Source organism: Microtus oregoni, unplaced genomic scaffold, assembly GCF_018167655.1.
Source record: "Microtus oregoni isolate MIOR12 unplaced genomic scaffold, Mior012 000009F_ref0000495, whole genome shotgun sequence".
Classification (NCBI taxonomy): Eukaryota; Metazoa; Chordata; class Mammalia; order Rodentia; family Cricetidae; genus Microtus; species Microtus oregoni.
The window spans coordinates 11,210,421-11,232,434 of NW_024543068.1; the positions used below are offsets into that span (position 1 = coordinate 11,210,421).

General features: G+C 41.9%; 1 protein-coding gene across 7 annotated transcripts in view; it reads right to left on the bottom strand.

The window, feature by feature from the left end:
* Positions 1-1,991: 1,991 nt before the first annotated feature.
* The window catches only part of Gpatch2l (G-patch domain containing 2 like), a 53,477-nt gene continuing 33,454 nt past the window's right edge, over positions 1,992-22,014 (bottom strand). For 4 of the 7 annotated variants that reach the window (XM_041658214.1, XM_041658209.1, XM_041658211.1 and 1 more), the window contains 2 exons: positions 11,942-12,036; positions 1,992-4,342 (listed from right to left, as the gene is read on the bottom strand). In XM_041658214.1, coding sequence (XP_041514148.1) covers positions 4,191-4,342; positions 11,942-12,036 — 247 coding nt within the window. In that variant the 3' untranslated portion in view covers positions 1,992-4,190. Of the gene's footprint in view, positions 4,343-11,927; positions 12,037-22,014 lie in introns of those variants that run through there. The other 3 variants (XM_041658215.1, XM_041658216.1, XM_041658212.1) reach the window with 2 other exon arrangements.

A 22,014-nucleotide genomic window follows, 5' to 3' on the forward strand; every position in this document is an offset into this window, starting at 1 on the left:
GCCAAGGAGCCTGCTTAACTGGCAACACCTGTGCAGCCAAGGCTTCAGGCTGCATCTGGATCCCCTGCAGGGTTTGTTAGGCTTTGCTGGACCTCATTCCCAGGCACTGACTCAGTAGGTCAGACGCTGCTCCCCATGTGAGCATCTTCAACATGGTCCTCACTGCCCGGCTAAGGACCAGTCTGGGGCTCTACTCAGAGCACCCCTTTCCTTCCGTCTACCTAGGATGGCGCCCCTTTGTATCTCCAGAGTCCGCCTCACCTTTATACCACAGTGGAAAACTTTAGTTCCAAATCTGCTAATTTACCGAGAGATTTCCCCACATCCACGAGTATATTATCCTGCCTAAATTTACACTGCTAGGCTCCTTTTATAAAAACCTTACACTCCACACTCTTCAGCACTATTGTTCTTTTTCTTCCACATTGCCATTTCCAGGCATGGCTTTCCTCTTCTTCAGATTCTAACACAGGAGCGAATACCAAGCCATCTGTGTTTAGCACCTGCAGTCCCGCTCCTTGGCTTTGCTTCTCTTCCAAGGGGGTAGAATCACATCCTGACTATTGCTAGAAGTTGTAACTCTGCTAACTGCAGCAAAGGAAAATAAGGACATGGTGACGAGCAAAACTGGCTTGAGCAAAGGAAGAGGCTGACAAGAGTGAAATGCTTCCACTTCCCCACTGTCTAAGCTATGCCCCCAACAAGATAGCAGTCGTGTCTGCTAGAGCCAGCCGCTCCCCTCTCAGTTCAAACAAAGTTCTTAAGACACTGAAGACAGCTGCTGCTGAGGTGTATCCATAGATTCTGCCCAGGAAGGGGAGAAATAAAGCACATTGCTCAGAACCACAGCAATTATGCCAAAACAGAGCAAAGACCTTAAATGAGCCATGCATCCCCATAATTCTTTACCCAGAGCTGAAGAACCAGCTATGATCATGGTGGCCTGGCAGTTCCTCCTAGTACCTACAACTCTTAGTTCTCAGTGGCTTTGTGTTAACACAGGACAACACAGAACTTCCTAGACCATGGAAGGAAATTTTGGAGAGATTGAAAGAAAGGTAGATCTAGATAAATGATAGGCAGATAGATAGATGAATGATAGAGATGACAGATGATAGACACATACACAGGTAGGTAGGTATAGATGGACAGATATGCTCAGCGACTCTCATCCTCGAATGCAAACCTTAATAAATCTTTTTAGGACAGACAGTTAAATTACTCATTATACACATTGAACTTTAATTAAAAAAAAATCTCATTCAAAGGACCAAAGATTGAGACACTTTATTTACTTTGGGTCATCTGCTGTGAAAACTGGTCTTGTTTAAGAGCCAACACCAACGTCTCTCACTGCAACTGATCTCTAGAGAACTCAAGGCTTAACCACATGCCACTCAGGAAAATGATATTCTGTCCCTGTAAATGTAGCGTCACGAAAACAGCAATGACTTCCTCTTCCCAGCAGTTCTGACCAAAGAGCTATGCAGAGGTTTGGATACAAATGAAGCTCCTCCTTTAACTGCTGCATCTTAAAAGTAATCTCAAACCCCTTCAAACTCCTCTGCAAAGCTAACAACTTGTGAATGGACGTCATGCAAGTAGATAACACGTTTGTCTGTTTTAGAAAAAAAACACAACAGTGAAATTCAGAAACATCTGTGTAGTCTGCAAGGATTTAACAGAACTCAGAACCGTGGCTCTTGGCTTCATTAACTTCTCATATCCAGTGCATCCTTAAGGTCTGTCTGGTGATCTTCAATACTGACAACAAAACCGCACCTCTCCTTGAAAAGCAGATCTTAATTTATGGCATTATCCACTGTGTCATAAAAATGTTTAAATGTAAGGTTTAAAATACAGCTGATACTAGTTAGCCTCTGAAGCTGGTTGACAGAGAAATAGCAGAATAAATGGCTTCCCTAAGCATGTGTACCTTAAAATGAGCGTAATTTACAACCCTGTATTAGAAAGTATTTGTGCACTTAATATTCTATTTTCTCAGGTAAATGACTTTATTCTCATTCATTACAGGTAGATACTATAATCTTGGCTGATCCCTGTCAAAATTATTCAGAAATGTATAGAAATTCATGACCAAGAAAAATGAAACAATCATGAAAAAACATTATTGACATGGGTCTCAGACTGACCAGGGATACCAATGAGAAACACAGATTATATATATAACCCAGGGCAGAATAGCATCTAAGTCTATAGCTTGTTTGGGCTTACTCATGTGCCTGAATACAATATGCAAGTCTGCCTTTACCTCTGAAAATTGGCATGGCTTCAGAGAGATATTTAAAGTGTAAATAAATATGTATATATAAACTACTTTAAATCCCAGGTAGGAGAGGACGACCTGGCAATGGACCACAAAGGAGAGCTACGGGAATATCTTTGCACCTAACCGTGGCGGTCTCAAAAGCCATCATCATCAATGTCTGCATGAAGTTTAGGAACTGGTTTAAGTGTCATCAGTAGATCTCTCCCTTGGCCCAAGCCAGGATGTCAGAACCGTGTTCCACAGGCCACTGCAGAACTAAGTCTAGGTGAGAACGCACAACACAGCCCACTTTCATCACTGAGCCACCAAACAGTGCCACATTCCCTACCTTCTGTGGACGTAGCTGGGACACCCCATAGGACAGTCACTCCTAAGAATCAGGGTGATTCTGGGGGACTGGAGGCTGCGCTGTTACCCTCCATTATATGATCTCTATCTGCATCTCCCTTCACCACTCTCTTATGGCCAGCTGGTACGCTCTCAGCCTTCCACAGAATCTATAAAACCAGCCTCAGAGTCCCCTTTCCATACAGACTCACACTCTGACCGCCTGCCCAACTCGCATTAATTACACTGTGTGGGAGGGACAATTACACTTTGAGAAAACGAGGCACCTGTCTAAGGGAGAGGTGTTCGGTCCCATGTGACCAAAGCAGGGAGGGTTTAACATCAGCTCCTGTGTATTTCAGAGTAGAAGCACTCGGTTGATACAAAGTAAGAGCACCCTGTCAAGCAGGCCCCTGAATGACAGGTGTTCTTGAGAATACTTTTGGGAAATGTGGCTTTTCCCCAGCAGCTCCAGGCAGTCACATATTCCTCACTTTGACAAAGTAGCATTGACTTGAGGCACAACCGTATATACAGCTCTACATGCAGCTGAGCAGTCATAAACACGCCACACAGAGGCATGTCCCAAAGACATTTTCCTTCTCAGATAACAGAGCATTATTTTATATAGAATAACGAACAGTGAAGTCCCACTCAGAATGTAATTAAGCCAGGATCAGAATGCTAGAGCAAACACCAGCCACTGACTATTCTGCTGCTCACCTAAACCTCCATCTGCATTTAATTTTTTTTTCTATTTTTTTTAAATATTTATTTATTTATTATGTATACAATATTCTATCTGTGTGCATGTCTGCAGACCAGAAGAGGGCACCAGACCTCATTACAAATGGTTGTGAGCCACAATGTGGTTGCCGGGAATTGAACTCAGGACCTTTGGAAGAGCAGGCAATGCTCTTAACCACTGAGCCATCTCTCCAGCCCTCCATCTGCATTTTTGTACACCAACCTCTGAGCTTAGATGTGCCCTCTGCCAGCAGAACACAGACCATGAAGATGAGGTCAAGGACAACGCAGCTGCCAGTGATCCCTTAGTTCATGTGCAAGCCCAGTGGAAGAAGTTCCCAACCCCTCATGCTGGTGTCTCTTCTGAGGCCCCAAACTGAGAACCTGGTCGGTGTATCTTACTGGCACAGAGTAAATAAAGGCTTGATGGCAAGCCATACTGCACAGACACATCCCATGGAGGAATGTGTTTGGAATTGGCTGTGAATTTGGGACTTCACTGGTGATAGTAAAAGCTCTATGCAGAAGAGATGCCAACGCTGTTACTAGAACAAAGACACAGCTGCCCAGCTCTAGGAAAGCAGCGAAGGTGAGCAGCGGGCTAACAACAGAGTAAGGGATACAACAGAAGATGCCCCGCCCCCTCAAGGAAAACTGCTGCCTTGCTGCTTTACAGAAAAAGATTCCCCAAATAAGATCTTCTAAAAGAAAGAGCCACCGCTGCATGTGAAGAGGAGTGAGTCCTGGTGGTGCAAGGACCAGGGGTGCCAATTAGGACACCAAGGCTGTATAATACGAAGTTTCAACACCCATCAGCCACTGGGCTCTAGCTGCATCCAGAACTCTTTTCATGTGGCATTTTGAAATACGTGGCTGGAGCTGAGGCAGTAGCTTTCTCTGCTGCAGAGGTCCCGTCTAACCACTCAGAGTGGGGAGGCTTCTGGGCTGGGGTGGCTAGCTCCAACACATCTGGGTGCACTGTGTTTCACAAAAGAAGAAGGAAAGAGAGACGAGTTAGTGTAAGAAATTAGGGTAAGAGGGACATAGAAATACATTTCTTAATCTTTATATTTCATGCCCTATTCACCTAAGTGGCTTCATAAGGTTTACTAATTTCTTCATTAAAAAAAAAGTGGAATTTACAAAATCATTTCTCCAGAAATAAATTCAGTAGAACAGATACAGGAAAACACTAGACCACTTTACTCACGGAGCACACATGTGCCAGGCACCGGGCTGTTGAACATCATGTACTCAGGACTCCCTACCTCACTTCTCCCACCCAGTATGTATGTGTAGTTTTAAAAATAATGTCTTACAATGTAGCCCAAGCTGGCTTCAAACTCATGGTCTTCTTGCCTTAGCCCCTGAGCACTGGGATTATATGCATGTGCCATTACACCTGTACAATATCAAATTTCTTAACAACTGTTAGAAGTAGGCACTGTCATCCCCATTTTATGGATCAGGAAACTAAACTAGAGAGATCAAAAATAGCAATTCAAGCTCAAATACTGGGCTACATTTGCTCCTCAACATGATGATGTTAGAAGTAAACACAATAAGGAGAACAAAAGGAAATAAGCAGCATCAGGCATGGTATTCTAATCAAGTTTCTCAAGACACTCTGGACTGGACAGTCAATGAAGGTACAGAGCCGTGCTGTGTACCCAGAACACTCAGCACTCTGGGCCCTGTCTACCGAATGCCAATAGCAACCCACTTCACCTTTCCAAGTGCCCCTGAGTGGATCAGGACAAACCACCATTCACTCTGCCAAGGGTAAAAATATACTTAGATATAGTAAAATACAGTAGATTCTAGACTTTTCTTTTACATCCACTAAGTCTACCCAATAATATAGCCTTGGTATTTTTCTAATAGTGACTGGGTCACAAAAACAAATACAACAAAAACCACATCACAAGAATAGGAAGGACTTACCCTATTTTATCTTATATCCTCAAATAAACTCAAATGTCAACTTTGTACTGGAAGTTAACATTAGAAATGCTTGAACAACATGACCCTACCTCAGCTTATATATACATTTCTTAAAAACAGTAGCTTTCAAATGTTTTGGCATCTCAACCACAGCAGCACAACACGTATCTGCACACACTTGCACAGCGGTAGTCAGTTGTTCAAGTTTAACTGAAAGGACTTCACAGAACCATCCCTATCCTTACTACATAATCAGAAATCTCAGTGACAGTCTATCCTTGAAAAGCTGTCGGCTGCTGTTGTTTTCTATGATGGTCATTGTTCAACAGCATGGAGTTCAGAGGTGATGTGGAAAGCTCTCATCATCTCCAGTGGAAGCTGTGGAAGCTCTGTGCACTGTCAGCACTAACTCCTCACCCCTTCTCCTCCCAGCCTTGGTAACCACCTCTCTACCTTCTCTTGTCATTAATTTACTATTCAGGTTGCTCATTAAAGTGGAATCATCCACTATTTGTCTTTCTGTGTCTGTCGGGCTCACTCACTGTGCCTTTATCCGAGACAGCAAGGTTCTGAGTGCCAAAGGCTCAAGCTGAGTGACACTCCATGTGTGCAAGAACCACATTTTGTTGCTCACTGGCCACTGACATCTGGGTTGTTCTACCGTTACCAATGTTGTTGCGCACACCAATATAGGAAAACCTCTGCTTTAGGGGCTGGAGAAATGGCTCAGCAGTTAAGGGTACTGGCTGTTTTTATAGAGAACTTGGGTTATTCCTGCCCCCTTCCCCCCTCCCCCGTGGAAGTACACAACGTTAAGTAACTCCAGTTCCAGAGTTATTCAAGACCTTCTGGCTCCTGTGGGCACTGCATGCACATGGTGCATAGACATACATGAAAGTGAAACAGCTATGCACATAAAATGATAATAATTTAATTTTTTTTAATTTCTGCTTTTAATTCTTTAGGTGATATAATGCAGTGAAGAGTTGGGAGATCTCATGGCCTTTTTATGATGGCTGTCTTGAGAAACTGCCATAGATGTACATTTTACATCTTACCAGAAAAGTTCAGGGATTCCAATCACGTCTATGCCAAGGTCCAGTATTGTCTGGTCTCTGAGACCACCATTAAATGAGTGTGAAGTAACCCAGAAGAATGCCTGCACCATCTTCTCCCAGAACACAGTGCTTTTGACAATGGTATAAAATAGGACACAATCCAGTACAATCAAGATCACTGAGCTGTGGCACAGGCCTCCTCATACAAGGGGAAATCATGTGTGACAGTCAAACAAAGAGGATTTCTTTTTTTTCGAGACAGGGTTTCTCTGTGGCTTTGGAGTCTGTCCTGGAACTAGCTCTTGTAGACCAGGCCGGCCTTGAACTCACAGCGATCAGCCTGCCTCTGCCTCCCGAGTGCTAGGACTAAAGGCGTGTGCCACCACCGCCGGCCAAACAAAGAGATTTTGCACAACAAAATCTCAGAAACAGAACTGGGTGAATCTTATAAAATATAAACTCTTTTGTGCAAGGTTCAGAAACATTTAAAAAAGCAGACAACATATCCTTTAGAGATACATCTATCTGTTAAAACTACTTTAAAGACAAAAGCGATGATCAAAACAAAACGAGACAAAAATGTACAAAAACTGTCCCCAGTGAAGAAAATGTCCCCACTCTTTTCAGTGGGAACAGTTTTCGTACTAGCCGTATTATTTTCTTTTACACCTTATGTATCAATATTCTTTTATAGCAATTAGATATTTTCCAAGGGGTTAGAAAAATATGGAGAATACTGCCACGACTTTAAGATAATTTTATTTAGATACATTGGAGCTAGACGCCCCATGGTCAGTTCTCTCACATTCTGATGATCTGTTAGTTTTGACTAACTGGAAACAGAGCTTCACTGGTAATGGCGGAGAGCCACACTTATCTGTGGGTAGAGGAAAAGTATTAAGAATGCACTGGTTTAACAGAGTGACAACAGTAGGTTCCTTCTAGGCTCCATGACCTCACCAGTCATGTGTAGTTATCTAGGTTGAGAACACCAGGCATGAATTTCTTCCTATTGACCAGGCCTTAAGACCAGTCAGTCAGACAGCTGTTGGTTATTCCCAAGATATGAGCACCATTACTGCACTGCTGTGATATCGTGTAATGGTTACTATGTACAACACGACTCCTTCATCTAAGGCTTAGAGACTAATGAGAAGGTGGAAGACCACAAGAGCTAGAAGACCGGGACATCTGCTGTGAGATTACAACTTCTATATAAGAGAAGGAAGCTACACCCATAAAATATCAGCAATATGGCTGCCTAAATAAGACCTGAACAATGACAACACCAACTGTCATGGCAACATGGATAGAAGCCAAAGGCCCCATCCCAAGATGAAGAACTACAAAATTAATGATTGCTGAGAGACAGATAATTAGTCTCCCCCAGGGATGAGACCCTTAAGTGGTTATCCAATAGCAAGTGATCAGTCCTAAAAACTTGTACGTATGAGCAACTCTAAATGGACTCAATTGGTTATAATATTTATATGTATTTTATACATGTCACAATAATAACTAAGGAAACAACAATATGTAAAAGTAAGTGCTCAGGGGTAAAGAAGGGGAATGGTGGGAGGGAGAGAAGTAAATGATGGAGACTGAAGATGAACGAAGCGTATTATCTACAGACATGAGGTGTCATAGTGACAACCATTAGTTTCATAAATGCTAATAAAAATAAAAAAAGAAGTGAGTCTGCCCTATTGTTAGGTGAATTTTTAGATGTTGGGAGATAGCAGTGAACAAACAGATTAAAATTCCCACCTATCTGAACACATGGCTGGCTTAGTGCTCAGAGACCATCTGTGATACAGCTTCTGAATGACGGTTGTAATCCTGGGGAATGCAAAGTTGGAAAAAGACTTTAGGAATAGCCCAAACTATCCAGGCTCTGAATGGAATCTTCAGTGGCCCCAGATCCCCTATTCTAAACACCAGGGTTTACCTTCAGGAGGAGAAGTCTGAATGTCAAGGCTCTGATGAAGAAAATCACATCAAGCACACTGGTTCAATATGAGCCTGAGTGCCTTACTTTTTTTTGAGACAGTTTCTCTATAGCTTTGGAGCCTGTCCTGGAACTAGATCTTATAGATCAGGCTGGCCTTGAACTCACAGAGATCCGCCCATCTCTGCCAGGATCCTGAGTGCTGGGATTAAAGGTGTGCGCCATCACCGCCTGGACTGCCTTACATTTCTTATAGCCACTTATTCTCAAGTTTTGAAGAAAACAGTCACACACCCGCCAAAAAAGAAATAACAGGGTGGCTGGAGAGATGGCTCAGAGGAATAGAGAACTGGCTGCTCTTCCAGAGGTCCTGAGTTCAAGTCCCAGCAACCACATGGTGGCTCACAACCATCTGTAATAAGATCTGGTGTCCTCTTCTGTACTGCAGGATACATGAAGGAAGAAACCTATATATACATAATAAATAAAAATCTTATTTAAAAAAAACAAATAAAAAAAAAGAAAGAAATACATTCTTTAAGAGCCTAATACAGCTAGCTAGGTCACTTTAGCATGTGGTAGAGGCTTTCTGGAAATTCCTGTCCTGGGATACCAGTCTTAGAAAAGGTCTACACACTTACTCACTGGGATCCAGGGAGCAATACTGTGTGCTAAACTTCTGCATGCTATAAAGCCAGGGAGGGAAGGGACATGGAGACATAAACAAGAAAATAACAGTGCTATAGTTCAAGAAGGCACTACTTAAGGGCTGGAAGGGTCCTTTCCCCAGCCCTTTGTACTACTAAAGCAAACAAACAAATAAACCAAGGAAGACGTGTGTATCTCTTCCTTTCTTCACCCCCTAGCCTTGCTAAGATCTTTAAATTCAGTCAATTTCAACTCAAAACTTTCTACGGGTGGGGGAAGGGCAGAGATTTGTAGCTGCATGCTTAAGAAAGAAGCTGAATTCATCACAGTGACAGGGGAGAGTGTTGGCAGAGATCTGAGCTATTTATTCTTTTAGGAAAATCCTATAAAGAATGACACAAGGAAGCCTCTATCTGCAGTCTTGTTCATCACACTGGTGAAGAGCTGATAACAGATGTATGCAGTTGTGTGATTTAGTGCCAGGAGCTGGCCCCTGATGTGTATTAATACAGCGGCAAAGCGGGACGCACCTCTCTTCATCACTCATTTCTATAAAAGAGGTGGAATCGGAGATGGCCCGATGGTAGGCAGAGCAAGCCCATTTGTTCTCCTGACTGATGGCACAGGCTCAGGCTGTGTCCTTCACCTCCATGGGGCACTCGGGTTGTGAGCAGAAAAAAAAGAAAGTGCTCAGTGAAGCAGGGCTTAGTCAACAAGTGAGAGCCCAGGAGTGGGCTCCCGTGGAAACAGCTAATGTCTTCTTCAATACACTACATACAATTCCTGCTCTGAATGTGAAATCAGCTCTTCCCAATGGTTCTAATCTCATCAAGCATTAAGTAGGGCTGGGGTTGTAGCTCAGCAGTAGAGCGTTTGCCAACAGACACGAGAGCCTAGGTTTGATCCCCAAAACTGGGGGGGGGGGGGGGGTGGAATAAGAGGAAAAAATAGGACCAAAGAGGGAAAAATAAAATAAAAGCTAAGAGAAAAGGTTTCGTTTTAATTCTTTAAATAGTACAGACTAGTTGAAGAGCCGAGTTTCAGAGTCTGGAATAATCGATCCTACTGTGCATACAAAGGACACCTGGAGGTTTAAAGGGCCAATCTAGAGCATCGGGGAAACATCTGCCCTGACCCTGGAACTAACACTTGACTTCAGAAGGTTATACCTCAGTCTGCTCATTGTCAATGGAATAGCAAGAACTGCATCCATCCTGGACAGCTGAGGCAGAGGTGCACACAAAGTGCCTAGCTCAGAGCCTCTGCAGATGGAAACCACTATAAAAATTCACACAATCATTAAGTCTGTGATTAAGATTGTTCAGATGAGCCACCGATTAGCAGTCACCCCAAATAGAAGCTCCAAGAGGTCTATTTCAGGGTATTTGAACAATCGCACGGGGAAGGAAGGGGGCTGGGCCCACACTTGTCTGGTCTCTGCCTTCACTCAGCTAAGTGACCTGAAATGTGTGATGCGTAGCACAGGGTAAGTTCTGATCAAGCTCTTTAGGTTCAGAAGTGCTTTGGGTTTAGATTGGTTCGTTTCACAAATACCTGAAAGGTCACACACATGCTATTTTACTGTGCTTGCTTCTGACTGCAACTCACCCCACACAGTCAGGTAGAGAATCTACTAACACGCGCATGTCAGTACTCCAAAGTTTCATACGTTCAATTGCTTAAGATTTTGGATTTTAAATTAGGGATGTTCAATCTATAGTTTACCTAAGAAAAGTAATTTACAATAGGTTTGATACGTAATACCTTTGATAACATGTGAGATATATATATACCTTAAGTGCACAGAACTTTTACATATATATAAATGCCCATGTTACCCCTGCCTGATTTGTAGTGGAGAACATTTCCAGAGACCCAGATTTTTCTGTGTCTTCTCTTGGTCACTCTCCTATCAAAGATAGTCACTATTTTAGCTTCTACTAACTGGCAAGAATTTTATATAGAAACTAAAAAAGTTTAACCTGAAAATGTTTTTAATTAGACATCTCATGATGAGTAAAAATGAACACACTATTACACATAACCAATGAGAATACAATGTGCCATATAAATCAACTAAGAAAGTGAACAGAGCCAGGTGTGGTGGTGCACGCCTTTAATCCCAGCACTTGGCGAGGCAGAGGCGGGTGGATCTCTGTGTGTTGAAGGTCAGACTGGTCTATAATCTCCACAGTGAGAGCTATATAGTGAGGCACTATCTCAAAATAGCCAAGGGAGGGAAAGAAGGAGGGAGGGACAGAGGCGACAGTGGAGAGATGATGGATCAGTGGTTAAGTGCACTGGCTACTCTTCCAAAGGTTCAGGTTCTATTTCTAGCACCCACTTGATGGATTCTAATCATTTATAACTATAGTCCTAGGAAATTCAATACCCTTTTCTGGCTTCCATAGGCACCAGGCACACACACTGTATACAGATACACAAGCAAGTAAAACACTAATATATGTAAAATAAAAATTGCTATTTTATTTTTATTTATTTACCTTTGTTTATTTTTCAAGACAGGATTTCTGTGTTGCTCTGGCTGTCCTGAAACTCCAGACCGGCTTTGAACATACAGAGACCAACCTGCCTCTGCCTCTTGAGTATAAGTATTAAAGGTGCCTGGCCATAAAAATTATTTTTAAAGCAGAAATTAAATGAACCCAGATAACCTCTGACTACTGAGCAAACTGCTATCCAGCTGGATGTTTATCAGCGTGGACCTCACCTGCTGTCTGTGCTACAGAGAAGGTTCACATGACTGGGAACAGCTGGCAGGAATACAAAGGCCAAGGGAGAATGAAAATGCAGACTCCACAGTCAGAGAGAACTGGGGAAATTACTTCTCAGCATCTCAATTTCTTATGATAAGGAATACAGATCACTTATCATGATTCCATGGGAAGGTATATAAAACAATCATTTAGTGTTCAGTACACAACAGGTGCTCTACGAATGACAACTATATATAATCACCTGTCCTAGAGCTAGGTAAAGATGCTGAGGCCACAGGCTTCCGTTTCCTCTTAATGTCACGTGAACATGGTGGTCCCCAGTGTACCTTTGCCTGCCTGCAGAAACGAAAGGAGAAAGAAGATGTTTACTTTGTGGTACTTGTTGTAAGACACTGTACTGTCCAGACGAAATCTTTGACTCATATAGATGTATGGCAACAAAACAGGCATCATCTTTTGCCACTAATCACTACAGTCTCTGGACAGATTCGGAATTAAGCAAAGCCCACAATACATGGCACTCTCAACTTTTTACCAGATTTCAAAGAAGCAGATATTTAAGTTTCAATAAATATGTGTTTCATTATGTGATTTTTTTATACAATGCTTTCACATGAAAACTCTAACTGCAACTGAGCTAAATTCACTAATGAAATACCTATTCCATATGATAATGCATCAAAAGGGTTAATGCCCTTCCTGTGAACAGAGACATTTACACAGAATTATAATAAGTTAATTCTGCTGCCACTAGACAATCTGGATTTAAAAATGTTTATTTTTTATATATAAGGGTTTTGTCTGCAAGTATATATGTATATCCTGTGTGTGCATGATGCCTGTAGAGGCTGGAGAGGGTTCGGATCCCCTGGAACTGGAGTTCCAGACAGTTGTGAGCCACTCTGTGGATACAGCAAGTGTTCTTAACCACTGAATCAACTCTCTAGCCCTGATAATCTGGATTTTTAATATGTGTTTATATCACAAGTTAAATATTTGGTTCCTGTGACTTTCAAAGATATAAATTATGTATCAATAACATGTTTCACTGCTAGGATATTCAGTTTATTTCACAAGTAACGCACCCAAATGCTCTACCCTAGAAAACAGATTCTCTGGAAAACAACAAACTTAAGACTGAAATAGCCGACACAGTATCTTAGTTCCCCAAGTCCCTGACTTCCTCCTTTTCTGCAGTCTGGACAGACTGCCCCTGATCAAGCTGACTATCACTTTTATACAAAGCTTTCCTTGAACTCTGCAGGGATTACATGCCACGAATCACTATCTGACTGGTGAACATACATCATGCTTCCCTAATGAGGCTTAATCTCCTTGAGATTAAGAACTGGAGTCCTGAGAGCAGGGGCCATGTTGACACTCCTTTCTTAATTATTCAATGATCTACCAACCTCAGCACAGGGAAGGAGATGGTCCTTATTAAGTATATGGCAGCCAGAACTTATAGGAATAAGAATTTTAAAAATCAAATGGTACGGCGGGCAGTAGTGATGCATGCCTTTAATCGCAGCACTCGGGAGGCAGAGACAAGTGGATCTCTGTGAGTTTGAGGCTAACCTGGTCTACAGAGCAAGTTCTAGGACAAGCTCCAAAGTTACACAGAGAAACCTTGACTCTGGGAAAACAAAACAAAACAAATGGTAGAAAGAATGAACCCTAAAAAGTCGCTACAAATAGCAAATTTTATGTTATTTATATTCTGGCACAATTATAAAATAAACAGCTATAACCCATTAAAGAAACAGACGTAGAGCTGGAGAGGAAGATCAGGAGTCAAGAGCACTTGCTATCCTTACAAAGAATCAAAGTTCTATTCCCAGTACCTACATTAGGTGTCTTATACCTGCCTGTACTTTCACCTCCATGGGATCCAGGGCCCTCTTCTGGCTTTCATGGATACCCACATATATATGTGTGCATGTGCCCGCACACATGTCTGGTGTAGCAGAACACCAAAGGTACACAGGATTTCTGTCTGGATGGATGGACAAATGCCTTGATGCCAAGACTTAGGAAAAGGAAGTAACACTACAGTATTGTGTTTCTGATCCAGAGACATGTACAGGCCAGTGTTCCACCTCTCCACGGGCAAGGGCCCTAACTGGGTCATGCTCTGCCACAGGGACTTCGGGTGTGCATTTGCCATCTTTTCTCTTCACTGTAAGCTTATTCAAAAACAAACACGACAGTACACATGAGGGACCTCAAAAATTCTATGAGGTAACTTCTACAGCTAAGAAATACCTTCAGTGAAGTGGCTGGATACAAAATAAACTAAAAATAAAAATTTAGTAACCCTCCTATATACAAATGACAAATTGACTGAGAAAAAAAAATTAGGGAAACAACACCCTTCACAATAGCCACAAATAATATAAAATATCTTGGTGTAATTCTAACCAAGCAAGTGAAAGACCTGTTTGGCAAAAACTTAAGTCTTTGAAGGAAGAAACTGAAGAAAATATCAGAAAATAGAAATATCTCCCATGCTCATGGATTGGTATGATTAACATATTAAAATGGCCATCTTACCAAAAACAATCTACAGATTCAATGACATCTCCATCAAAATTACAACATAATTCTTTACAGAACTTGAAAGAATGATACTCAACTTCATATGAAAAAAAACAAAAAAACCTAGGATAGCTAAAACAATACTGTACAATAAAAGAACTTCTGGAGGTATGAACATTCCTGATTTCAAGTTCTACTACAGAGCTATAGCAATAAAATCCGCATAGTATTGGCATATAAACAGGCAGGTTGATCAATGAAACTGAATTAAAAACCCAGACATAAATCCTCATATCTATGGACATCTGATTTTTGATAAAGAAGTCAGAAATATATAACGGAAAAAAAGAAAGCATCTTCAACAAATGGTGTTGGATCCCAGCATGTAGAAGAATGCAAATAGATCCAAATCTATCACCCTATACAAAACTAGAGTCCAAACGGATCAAAGACCTCAACATAAACCAGATACACTGAACCTAACAGAAGAGAAAATGGGGAACAGCCTTGAACAAACTGGCACAGGAGAAAACTGAGCAAAACACCAACAACACAGGCACTAAGATCAACAATTAATAAATGGTACCTTATGAAACTGAAAAGCTTCTGTAAGGCAAAGGACACCATCAAAAGGACAAAATGGCAGCCTACAGAATGGGAAAAGATCTTTACCAACCCCACATCTCACAGAGGGTTGATTTCCAAAATATATAAAGACCTCAAAAAACGAGCTATCAACAAACCAGATAAATTCAATTCCAATAACCCAATTCAAATCCAATTTCAATTAAAAAAAAACAGGGTACAGATCTAAACAGAGAATTCTCAACAGAGGAATCTCAAATGGCCAAGAAGCATTTAAAGAAATGGTCAACATACTTATCCATCAGAGAAATACAAATCAAAATGACTCTGACATTCCATCTTACACTTGTCAGAATAGTTAAGATGAAAAACACAAGTATGTTGACCAGTCAATGCTGACAAGATATAGAGCAAGGGAAACACTCCTCCACTGCTGGTGGGAATAAATGCAAACTTGTACAGTCACTTTGGAAACCAGCAAGGTGGTTTCTCAGAAAATAGGGAAACGACCTACCTCAAGACTCAGCATATATCCAAAGTATATTCAATCATACCACAAGGACACTGGTTCAACTATGTTCATAGCAACTTCATTCGTAATAGCCAGAAACCAGAAACAACCTACATAGATGTCCATCAACTGAAAAATAGATTTAAAAAAAAAAGTGGTACATTTACACAAAGGAGTATTACTCAGCTGTTAAAAACAATGAAATCATGAAATTTGCCAGAAAATGGATGGAACTAGAAAAGAAAAGATTATCCCGAGTAAGGTACCCCAGACCCAGAAAGACAAACATGGAATGTACTCACAGGTGGATATTAGTCATAAAATAAAGCATAACCATGCTACAATCCATGGGTCCAAATAAGCTAAGTAACAAGGGGGAAGGACTCAAGAGGAAACACAGGACTCTCACTGTGAAAGGGAAATAGAATAGACCTCACAGGTGGATGGGGGCGGGAGGTACATAGATGGTGGGGAGGGCATGGGAACAGAAAGAGGGGAAGGATGGAGGGTGAGAGTACTAGGAAAGACAACTGGAATCAGGAGCATCTTTGGGATGAGCTAGAAACTCATGTGCAATGGAAACTCTCAGGAATTTATGAGGGTAACCCCTGGCTAAGACTCCTAGCAATGGGAGATGCAGAGCCTGAACTGGCCATCTCCTGTAACCAGGCAAGATTTCCAATGGAGGGACTGGGACCGCAAGCCAGCCCCATTATTTTTTGACCTATAATTTGTCTTGCCTACAAGATATGCTGGGGTAAAGGTGGCACAGAAATTATAGCAGTGATCAACCAATGACTGGTCCAGCCTGAGACCCATAGCAGGGGAGGAAGCCCACCTCTGACAATGCCAGGAGGGCCAGGACCCAGAAGCTGGATAGCCCAGAGACCTAGGATAGAACCAAACATGACCAGAAAAAAATAGTCAATAAAATGATTCTTAACAATATTCTGCTGTACTCATAGATCTGGTGCCTCATCCAATTGTCATCAGAAAGGCTTCAGCCAGCAACTGATGAGAGCAGATGCAGACACCCACAACCAAACATTAGGTGGACCTCAGGGAATCCTGTGGAAAAGGGGGAAGAAGGATTATGGAGCCAGAGGGGTAAAGGAAACCACAAGAAAATCCACAGAATCAACTACCTTGGGCTCAGAGGGGCTCATAGAGACTGCACTGCCAACCAGAGAGCTTGTGCAGGACTGACCTAGGCCCTCTGCGCATCTTACAATTGTGTAACTTCTTCTTCTTGTAGGGCTACTAACAGTGGGAGCAGGGGCTGCCTTCCCTCCTATTAGGTTGCCTCATCCAGCTTTAACAGAAGAGGAGGTGCCTAGTCTTACTGAAATTTGACATGCCATAGCTGGCTGATATACAAGGGGGAGGGTGCTGTCCTTTTCTGAAGAGAAAGGAGGAGTAGATGGGGAAAGGGACTGGGAGGAGAGGAGGGAGGAAGGAAGGGGAAACTGTAATCTGACTAGGAAAATAATTAATTGATTATTTAACTTTAAAAAGATAAAAATAAAGTTTATTTCAACCAACAAACCTATCTCTGGTAAGAAAAAAAAAACAAGCAACAACAACAAAAAACTCACCAACTTCCTTCTCAGAGTAAGTATTGGGAGCAGTACTTAGGCCAGGACAGTAGGGAATGGGAAGAGAGATAGGAGAGAGAGGGGCAAGGGATTCTGGGCTTCTTCCTGGCAAGGTTCACTTTTAAATCTTTTTTTCAAAAGATAACACAAAAAACATTACTTTAAAAACAGCATTTACAGCTAGGCGGTGGTGGTAGCACACACCTTTAATCCCTGAACCTGGGAGGCAGAGGCAGGCGGATCTCTGAGTTTGAGAACCACCTGGTCTACAAGTTCCAGGACAGCCAGAGCAATACAGAGACATCTTTTTCAAAAAAACTAAACAATAACAAACAAACAATCCAGCATTTAGGGGACTGGAGAGATGATGGTTAAGAAGACTGGTTGCTCCTACAGAAGACAAGATTCGATTCTCAGCAACCATTTGGCAGCTCACTACCATTGGTCACTCCAATTCCAAGGAATCAGAAGCCCTCTTGAGGCCTCCACAGGTACTGCATACACAATGCACAGATACACATGCTGGCAAAAAAAAAAAAAACAAAACAAACCCACACATAAAATGAACAGATTTTCTGAAAACTGCTGGATGGCAAGTGTTAGGAGACAGATGCAGACTTTGCTGAGTGGCATTTATTTATATCACATCCGTCACTTTCCAAGCTCTGCATGCTTATGTCTGTAATATGATGAAAGGCCCAGATTGCCAACTTACTTGTCTTACATTTTCAAGGAATATGCTTTAAGTAAAAATATGAATTTGTTAATGTACCAAAATGCTTAAATTCTAACCACTTTAAATGAAAATATAGCAGTTATAAAAATACTTTTTTTTAGCAAATGGAATTAAGTACCACTTATTAGAGTGTCCATTATATGTTGATAGGGGGCTACTGTGGACTCACTGTAGACGTCAGAGGGGTCTACACTCTCCTGCCTCATCTCTGCCAAGCAACACAAAGACTTGAGGGTAAATGCTGCTGCACTAAATGATCTAAACCTATCATTGCTGCTGCTGTTGTTAGAGACTGGGTTTCTCTGTGTAACAACCCTAATCCTTCTTCTAACTGCTACCTGGAACATCTAACTCCTTTAACTTCTGGAACTCTCTCTAGTTACAGCTGAGGAAAAAATAGAAGATTCCTAAGCAAACCAAGCAAAAAAATGTTAGGTGATCATTTTGCCTGATTATAAAGTTTGTTATTTCTCTATGAATTATTTCTTTTGACTCAATAGTTGTTTTGTGTCTTCCAACATTAGCTAAATTCTTACTGAGCACCGACTATGTGCCACACACAGTACTAAACACTAGGAACACAGTGATGAGCAGACCTTACTTTCCAACCAAGTCTGATCTGCTTTTCTGGGAACAGAAAGTGAGTAACACAGAGACTGGAGTGTTGAGAACGAGAAGGCATGTGCTGTCCTAAGTCTCAGTATAAACATGCTTTCCCTCTTATAACACTGAAGCCCAGCCCCAAACTAGAGAACTGCTTCACAGGAGGTAGGCCAAAAACATGAGAGAGATTTTGCTCTATGTCCCTTCCTTATCAGGAGTTGAAGAAGGAACAAGGAAAGGTCAAACTATGACAAGAGGACAACAAGACATGTTTCTCTCTTTGGTATTAGGGGCATACTGGCTTGGGTGTTCCAAGGTCCAGTGCTTGGGAAGAACATGACAAAAACGAAGGAGAAGGACCCAGAACAAGCCAGAGGAGAAGCTGAGTGCTCTAACACAGGGGACCAGAAAGGGAACCCGCTGGCTCGTTTCTGGGGGGCTTGGGTTCCTCTGGAGACTGCTGGCAAGTGGACAAACAACTTCTGTTTCCTGCCCAAACAGTTCTGGGGTGTGTGTGTGTGTGTGTGTGTGTGTGTGTGTGTGTGTGTGTGTCTGGCTGTTCCAAAATAATTCAAGAGTGGATGTAAAAATATTTTAAGGGAGGAAATAAAAATAAAGAGACTGAGCTCCCACCCACATTCACTTATGGGGATCTGATTCCCGGCTTTTCTTTAATGTGTTGCTTACCGGTGTGTGCTATTTTATTTTGTGACAGTCAGTCCTAGTCACTCAGAACAACAAAACAACACATCCCATTCACAGAAATGTGAGGTAAGAGTCAAGTTCACTGGCCTGCAGAGCCCCACCATAGTAAGAGAGGCAGAGGACTTACAAGACCTAACCAGAGACATGAGCATTCCTGTGCTACAAACCGCATGTGTTGGGGAAAGGATTATCCCAGCCACTTGGGAACAAGGACAAAGTATTTGGAAGTTAGACCTGTGTGTCTAACAGGTTAAAACACCACTCCTGACTGTATAATAAATGGTTACTGGAACCATGTAAGAAGCTTTCATAAAGTACACACATCTGGCTAAGATCTGCATTTAGTATACAGACTGGTAAAAGTTTTATTTTGAAATGTGTTCCTAGGTAATTCTGACAGCACTGTGATAACCCAGTCAATAACAGAGGTTTAAATCTTAGGCTAGATGTTAATTAAATAAATATAGGTTTAAAAATAATAAAAATATAGTTCCCAGTCTAGACACCAAGAACCCAAAGAGAGAGCCTGTCTCCTCTTGCTACATTTCATCTGCCTGGTCTCAGGACTGTCTGCCCACAGGTCAGTGAGTACTTGGCACAGGCAGTTCTTTCACAGTATGAATGCTGGAATCCGTATTTCTCCTATTGGTGGCATAGTCTCCTACTGTGAATTGTGGGAGCATTTGCCACACTCACATAAAGACCAGGCCCAACACTTATATACCAGCACTAGGGAGGCAGAGACAAGTGAATTCCTACAGTTCACTGGAGGGTGGGTGAGACACCTCAATGGGTAAAGGTTCTTGTTGCCAAGGCTGATGACCTGGATTTGATCCCCAGGACCCACGTGGTGAAAAGAACCAACTCCCACAAACTGCCCTCTGACCTCAACATGAGTGCTATGGCACAGATGCCCCTCCACAAGAAATAAATGCAAAAAAAAAAAAAAAGTGGCAAGCATCTGAGGAAGACGCCAACAGTGATTTCTGGATTTAATGTTCAAGCAGTTAGACACACACACATGCACACACACCACATAAACATGCAACCCTCCACACACAATACACCAAAGAAGGGAAAGGGTAGGAAAGAGGAATAATTATTAATAAATGATACACTTTAAAAAAATATATTCCTTCATAAGCAGCCAGTAAATTCTTCTCCTGTGAAGGTGAATGGTAAGATTAACAATTAATGAAAAGAGAACTCGTTATATCCTCATATAAATACAGCATTCCTACTTTATTTTTTCTGCAGAGAATGAAGGGTCAGGTGAGCTGCCCAAACTGTGGCGTTACTTAGGAAACTGGGCGGATTACTATGTCCCAGGGGCAGGAATGTACTTTTAGGGGGAAAAAATACTTTGAGAGAAATACATGCATGTTTAATAGAACCAGTGCTGGCAAAAAAAATAACTCAAGTGACTGCTTCTGGCTTAGAACAAAGATACTGCAAGTCGCTCAGAGGAGCAAAAGCAGTCTTTGTCTGCCAATGGAAAGCTAATCTAAGGAACATTTCACCTTCAAACTGCTTGTCTTTAAAAGCTATGAAAAAGTTCATTTTTGGTGTTTGAAACAACAACAAAAAGAGGCATTTGTTTGCTCTATTTTCTCCTTAGTTAACACCTGAGGGATAATGGGTGTTAGTGAGCACCAAAGGTCATATAGCATATATTCTAATTATTCTCCTTAATTACAAATTCATTCACCTCAATTTTTTTTTTTCAACAAAAATTTATGGAGGCTTGCCCTGTTAAAAGTCTATGCTTGAGGCACACCGGGCCGATTTGTGGTGAATGAATCAAGGAACAAGTTAAGCACTGGGTAAAATGAGCGAGAGGAAAATTACATGTGGAGAAGCAAGAAGAACCCTATCTCACCTGTGATCGTATCTTCAGGGTCCTGGCATTTATTAAACACCTAGTTGGGGAAAGAATTTCCTTCACCGACCTGCACAGGCCTGTGACACAAAGGGGACAGACCCACTTCACAATTATACAAGGGACAACGTTCAACTAGCAAGAAGAGACCCTGACAACTCCCTGACGGCCTTCCCTTTAAGCCTAACCCTTAGCAGCCTGTGGCAAAGGGCTCACAGCATTTAAAACTGCCTCTAAGTTCTTCCCTTGGTGTGGTCAAGGCAGGATGTCCCCCACAGGAGCAGAATCACCTGGCATCCGCTGGGAAGATATATATTACAATGGAAGGACAAACAGAAACTGCTTTCATCACTCCACACACGCAGTAAGACGGCAGCCACCCAAGAGCCTCTGTAAACAAGCCCCTTCAAAAGAAGCAGAAGATTCAAGAACTGTGTGTATACAGCAGGAGGTTCTAACTGGCATGGACAACCTATGGATATATATGGATACCATTACAGAAAAACCTTTCTTCGCACATGGCTGAAACCAAGACACTAAAGAGTTGAGCGGGGGCTACTGTGTGTCACAGCAGCCCAGACAGACAGAGGACTAATAAAAGGTTCCTTTCCCCAAGCCCTGGGGTAAAACCTGAGGCTGTTTATTATGGCTCCAAAGGTCAAAATTAATAGCATGAATTGAGTCTTCTTCTTGCTCTTTGAAACTCCTTGTCAAGTGGCATAGCCAGCTGGGCACACAACTCTGATATGCAGATCATAATGCTTGTGAACAGACAAAATGAATTACAATGAGCTAGGCCCATCATATTTCAACTCTCTAATGGGTAGGAAGGCCCCTCTTTCTACCCAAGCACTGTCCAAATGTCTCTTCTTAGAGTCAACTTGAGGCCACTTAAGGCCCTGAAATCTGTGCAGCATCTCATTAGCAAATAAGTCTGGAGCCAGCTCAAAGGTCTTAAAATTGAAATCACCCTAAGAATAGGATAGGGAAGTAACCCCAAAATAATGTTGATTGTTAGGCTGCTTAATATTTACATACATTATTTCATTTTAATCCTTGCTAGTCAAGGAAGAAAACCTTTGCACTTTTAATACGTGGAAACTGAGGAACAAAGGAGGTTAAGCTTTGTTCAGGTAAACCCAAGAAACTAATAGGAGTCTAC